The 6185-nt window shown below is 39.0% G+C and overlaps 1 protein-coding gene across 2 annotated transcripts; it reads right to left on the bottom strand.

Annotated features, from left to right (window-relative positions):
• Positions 1–251: 251 nt before the first annotated feature.
• On the bottom strand, positions 252–6185 carry LOC131320443 (tropinone reductase homolog At5g06060-like). Of its 2 annotated transcripts, XM_058351152.1 has the most exons (5): positions 5997–6185; positions 5654–5861; positions 1700–1916; positions 1492–1598; positions 252–602 (listed from the first exon to the last, which is right to left on the bottom strand). In XM_058351152.1, exons 1-5 carry the CDS (start codon positions 6083–6085, stop codon positions 420–422), a joined length of 804 nt encoding a protein of 267 aa, XP_058207135.1. In that variant the 5' UTR covers positions 6086–6185; the 3' UTR covers positions 252–419. The 2 variants fall into 2 exon arrangements, with proteins under 2 accessions (XP_058207135.1, XP_058207136.1); XM_058351153.1 differs by lacking the exon at positions 252–602 and having other exon boundaries at positions 1523–1598; positions 1700–1786; positions 5997–6154.

The raw sequence follows: 6185 nt of genomic DNA, 5'->3' as shown, positions 1-6185 counted from the left end.
TCGGTGATAAGAATGGGAATGACTTTGGTCGTAGTGGACGAAAACTGTAACTCCCCTACCTAGAAAATAGTAACATTGGTCGTAGCATGCCAAACAAAAAAACAAACAAACATGACCCGTGTCCCCTTGATAGCCGCAAAAGGTGGTTATATTTGCAACAGCGACTACTTGATTCCCTTAGCTGAATTTTAGGAGAGGAACATTCACCAACTAACGAACGAGAAAGCCATGGTTAGGGTAAACGAAAGTAATTTTGAAAATACACCATTTCACCTCACTAGCCATAGAAATTGCATTTTGAAGCACGAAAGTTCCCAACAAAATCAGATCAAACGGACGAAATCACTAGGGACACGTTGCAGTGTTAATATAATTCAACATGTGTAGTGCCAGTGGCAAAATTTTGCAGTTCTTTCTGCCTAAATAACTGAAAAACTGAACGCAGTCATTCCACCATCGACCGAAACAATCTGTCCAGTGATGTATGATGAAGCAGGCATGCAAAGGAATGCCACCAAAGACGATACTTCCTTCGGCTCTCCAGGGCGTTTAAGAGGAGTTCTAGATATCATCTTATCCAGAAACTCTTCGTTATCCAGCAACTACAAAGCAAACACAATTACAGAATTAGGGGGAGGGAAATTGTCATAACAATTGTAGCCATGTCAATCCAATTTATCCAAATGAGCTCAATTCAGAATAAGTTAAACAATCATTTAAATATGGTTCCGTAGATTAACATTATATATGCAAGAAAAAATTAAAAGGAGAACATTCATGAAAGTTCGATCCATCATTACCTGAATATTGAGATTTACACCAAAGGGTAGTGTGGTATTAAAATTCTATATGTGAAGTATAAGTTTGAGATAGTATCGAATGTGGAGCCTATCGAGAACTATTAGCGTTTTTAAAACCTGTTACGTTCTCAGGATCCAATCAGCACGGAACACTATTGCAAAAGAATGAAATCTTTTCCTTAATAGCTTGCAAGATAATTTGGACAACTTGCTTTAATAGAAATTGATTACAAGGTTCAAAATGATGAATTACACAGTTATGATCCACTAAATGCAGTTATGACTGAACGCAGGCAAGAATAATTGTTACTCAGCTTTCCCAATTTTCAACATCACGTAAATTGTTTTTTAGGGTGGAGGAAGAAGAAGAGGAACACAAAGAAGAATCTGGTAGACCAGTAAGTCATTAAGATGTTTTCTGTTCTCTTCTAGCACAAATATTACAGAGCTATAGATAGACTGTTTCACTTCAGTGGTGATGATGGACTCATGGAAAGACATCAAGTTAATGGTAACAATGACCTGCATGATATTGATAAAACGTGCAAAGTAGAGACTACTTCTAATGGATGTTTATTTCACAGTTACATTGTCCACAGTACCAAATATGTCCCCAAATCCAAATAGCCCAGAAGAAGTTGCATGCATCCGTCATTTTGAAAGAACAATGTGCAACAAATGAGAATCTTACATGTTCAACAAGTGAGGTTCTGATATACCAGGGTGCAACACAGTTACAGCGGATGTTATCGTTCGCCCACTCACATGCCAAATTCTTTGTAAGCTGATTCATTGCACCTGTGAACAGAAAATGGGCCCAAAAAACATAACACCCTGAAATTTCTGTGTCACACAGCACTAAAAACAACTCGAAATCCAAAAGAAAAGAGAATCTTTACCTTTGCTTGCGGCGTAAATGGATCCAGAACCAATGTGCACCAGACCAGCGACAGATGAAATAAACACGATGCTTCCAACCCCAGAAACTTTTAAAAGAGGATATGCTAGTTGGCAAAGATGGTATGCGGATTCAAAGTTGGTAGCCATAAGCATAGAGTATTCTACACTAGTATACTCTGTAGTTGGCTTCCTGATGTTCGTGCCGACATTGTTTATCTAATGTCACAATATCAAACAGGGTATAAGTCTCTAGAGATTCCAGGAAGCAAGAGAAGCCAGTTGAAGTGATGCCCAACAAATGACATCCTAGGATGCAGAATATTGTTTATCTAGAGCCAGAGGATCGTGCATAGAAACCTTCGAAAGCTTCAAGGATCCCAAAAGCAATTTATCTGAAGTGATTTAATGTGACACATTCCAATTTGAGAGACTGTGGTAATCGGAAAAGATAGATACCTACTACCATGCAATTTTTCTAGTCTAACCCCAAAAGAAGGAAGGATAACTGCAAAAACCCAAAATCCACCGCTTGGTGGAGGTGGCACCTGTAAATAGCAAGTATAGTATATCATGATTTCCCATGAAGATGTTTAAAATTTCTTTTGGTTGTAAGACCCTTAAGGAAGCTAGAACTCACCTCAAGCATTACAAAGATGGCGAGTGAAGTGAACAGATCAGATTAGATTCCTCCCTCAAACGTTTATGAAAAGGCTTTCCAGCAAGCTCATAGGGTATGGGAAATGGACAGCGTGATACTCAAGTCAGTAGTATACGAAAATGAAAGCCCTATAACATCATGGATTTTCTTTCAGCAAGCATTCTCAGCCTCACCTTGCTCTTGCTGATCAACTGGCTTAAAAAGTCATCTACAACCCTCGTCAGGGTAGAAAGAAAGGATACCAAGTTTCTTATACACAGTCCTTGCTCATTGGTTGTTTTAGGTTCCTCCGCGTTGGTTTGTTGGTGGAAGGCTTTTCAGAGGACCATCTATTTTTTTTTTTTTTTTGATTGTTACTTATTGGTAACTGTTTCATTGTGGCATGACCTCCTCATTTGTAATGCAAGGATGCCCCCTTTTCCTTTTCACATAGTATTGTTTTACCAACCCAAAGGAGGGAAGGAAATCGGTTGTCTTTAGTTCTTATTTTTTGCAAAGGCAATGGAGAAGGAAAAGGGAAAGGGAAAGAAAAGAAATAAAATGGGAAACGAAAAAGGCATCATTACTATTGTTTCCTATGTATAGGCATTACAAAAGAAAGCATTTTCTCATGGCTAATAATAGAAAACTGAATTGGTGCATTTTCCCAACGCAATTTCACTTGATTGATAAATTTATCTACCCAAGTTACCATTGAGCTTAAAAATGGTTTACATGAACCAGAAAATAAGTACTCAATTATTCTAATTGATCAGACCTCTGAACCTTTTCAACAACACAGCCATGACACAACAAACAAAAAATTCCATACCAATCAAATATTCAAATTTAGACTGTTCATGCTGTTAATTTTTATAAGAACTGTGTGTCCTGAAAATCAACAACCAAATGTGATCAGAACACTTAAACAACTAGCCAAGAAACAGGGAGAATTAACTACCTGCGCTATATGGCACAAACCAAGATTAAATAAAACATGTCAATTTGAGGAAGATAAAGATCATGTCAATTTGAGGAGGATAAAGATAAATTTGATTTTCTTGAACTTGGGGTTGGAATGAATGACCCCGATGCTGTGTATAAGGCTTTAATTTCGATGAAAGAAAATGGTTCTAAGAAGCGTAGCGCCGGAGTGAAGACTCTTTAGGCAGGAAAGAGAGGTAGGAAGCCCAAGAAAAAATGATTTAAGTTTTCCTCTTGGAATATTAGGGGTCATAACAACCCCTATAAGCAAGTGGAGATTAGAAAATTTATTGCTATGGAAAGTTGTCCTTGGTTGGGATTGTTGAAACAAAAGTTAGGACTGAGAATTTATCAACTATTACGAAGAATACTAATGGGATTATGCTCATAGTGTCGGTTCTGGGACTGTTGCTAGAATAATAGGGGCCTGGTACAACCTAGGGCCTGCAGTCAGGAGTCTTTTTTCCTCTGAACAGATGAGGGTCCTTGCTGTGGAACAGGACCTGAAATCATTCATAGTTATGTGGTTTATGGCTTTAATCAAGCTGTAGCTAGAAGACGGTTTTGGAGGAGTTAAGGAGGATGCACAGCTCTGTGAATGATCAACCCTGGATTATGATTGGGGCAATAAAGTTAAAAACAGAATGAGAGATCAGATCCCAGTAGTGTTGATTCTAGTGCTGCAGATGACTTTTTTAATGTTAAGAGGATATTGATATGCAGATTTGAACTGTAAGGGGATGTGGTTTACATGGTCCAACAAAAGAGGTGGTCAGAATCATTATAGTCGTAGACTTGGCCTGGTTAACTACTTAACTCCAAAATCCAAATGGCAGGACATGTTCACTGAATCTGAACCAGCTATAGCCCCATGTGTGTTCGATCCTTGTCATGTAGTTATCTCTGTTATGCCTTATAGAGGGGGGAAGGAAACGTTACAATTTTTTTTTTAATTTCAGGATGAATCATGGTAGTTTCTCTCCTACTCTTAGTCAGTCTTTGGAAATGCCAGTGGATGATGCTTTTTCTCCTATGATGATATTGCTAAGAAGCACATATACGGACATGAGACATGGACACGAAACGACACAGACACACGGATACGGTATTCCTTTGAAATGTAGGACACATACACGTTGAGGATACATTCAATCACCCTGGTCCGTAAGTAAATCTCAAGTTATATAACAAGTAAGCTACGATAAGTTATAAAGAATCTAGTTGACATGGGACTCCAGAAATCCTTCAAACATGTACACACTTAGGAATCCTCAAGAAATTACTACTTATACAACTTTGTAAATCACAGTGATATGCCAAATTTCGATATCTTTGATAGTCACATGTTAGCAAGTGTCCAAGTGTCGATGGCATATTTATTTCCCAGTCATAGATGCCAAAGATGTATCGGACACGTTGCTGAAAGAGTCGGACACATGTCTGAATTGAGATTTTTATTTTCTAATTATGGACACAGAAAATAGAGTATCAGACACGGACACGCCGCCTTCTTTTAAGTGTCCATGCTTCTTAGTGATATTGTATAAGAAGGTTGAAACCTCTTCTCAAGGACTTCAACACTAAGTTCTACAGTGATATTCAACTACAGGTTTTGGTGGCGAAAGAGGATTTATCTAGAATTCAGGAGCAATGAGCCCTTTTTCCTGGTGATGATGGTCTTATGGAGGCAGAAAGGGCTTCTTTGCTTAAATATGTAGATCTTAGTTCTGCTGGAGAAGCTCAGAATAGAAAGAAGTCCAGAATAAGACGGTTGGAGTTGGGTGACAATAATACAAAGTTTTCCCATAAGAATGTTGTAATTCACAGGATGAGAAATAAAATTTTGTCTATCTGTAATTAGGGCTGTGACTTGAGGACCTAGTAGAGGTAAGAATGAAATTACGAGGTTTTATAATACCGTTGGGTTCTAAATTTGAGTTCAAAAGGAGTTCCCTTCGAGAATTGAGCTTCTATAACGCAGTTCTCGTTGAGCTTCTTAATTCTCCAATTCCTGTATTTCTGAGGAAGAAATTAAGAAGGCTATGTTTTCTATTAATGGGACAAATTTCCTGGCCCAAAAGGTTATAATGCAAGTTTTTTTTCCAGAAAATTGGTCCGTTGGTCCAGACGTGGTGTCAGCTGTGCTATCCTTCTTTGAGAATGGTTCCTTGCTTAGGGGAATCAATGCTACAGCCTTAACTCTAATCCCCAAGACTAATTGCCCTCAGACTCTGAAGGAGTATAGGCCTATTGCATGCTGTAACGTCATTTACAAATGCATACCTAAGGTATAGAAACCTATACAGAGCGTACATATAAGGGGGTAACTTACAAGTATGTTGAGCTTGCCGTTGAAGAGAGAGGAGACTTTATCAAACAGCTGCTCTCGTTGCGGCCGAGACGACGCGTCGCAAACCGAACCGGAAACCGAAAAGCCTTTAGCGGCCCACCCTTGCAAGCAACGGTTCAGCTCGGCTTCGTTTCGCGAACAGGTGCACACTGTGGCCCCTAGTGTGGCTAGTTCCTCCACAATTGCGTGCCTGATCACATTACAATCTCAAATTCAATCACTACTTAGAATACGTTTCAACAAAATTCAGCAATAGTTTTTTTTTTTTTTCTTTTTTTCCAAAAATTGAGAAATCAAGAATTGTAGCCGATGAGAGAGAGGAGACCCGATGCCGCGAGTGCCGCCGGTGACGAGGGCGGTCATTCCGGTAAGAGACCATCTGGATTTCGGATTGCTGCTCTCTTCCTTGGCCATTTTCGCGATGAGTTTATCTCTTTCTTTCCTGAATCCTCAATTTTTGCCTCATCTGACATCTCATTTCAAGCTTTATCGCCTCATTTTCTCGGATTAATCT

This window comes from Rhododendron vialii, chromosome 3a (genome assembly GCF_030253575.1).
Source record: "Rhododendron vialii isolate Sample 1 chromosome 3a, ASM3025357v1".
Classification (NCBI taxonomy): Eukaryota; Viridiplantae; Streptophyta; class Magnoliopsida; order Ericales; family Ericaceae; genus Rhododendron; species Rhododendron vialii.
Note: the sequence above shows the minus strand (reverse complement) of the source record. Positions and strands in the feature narration are given on the sequence as shown.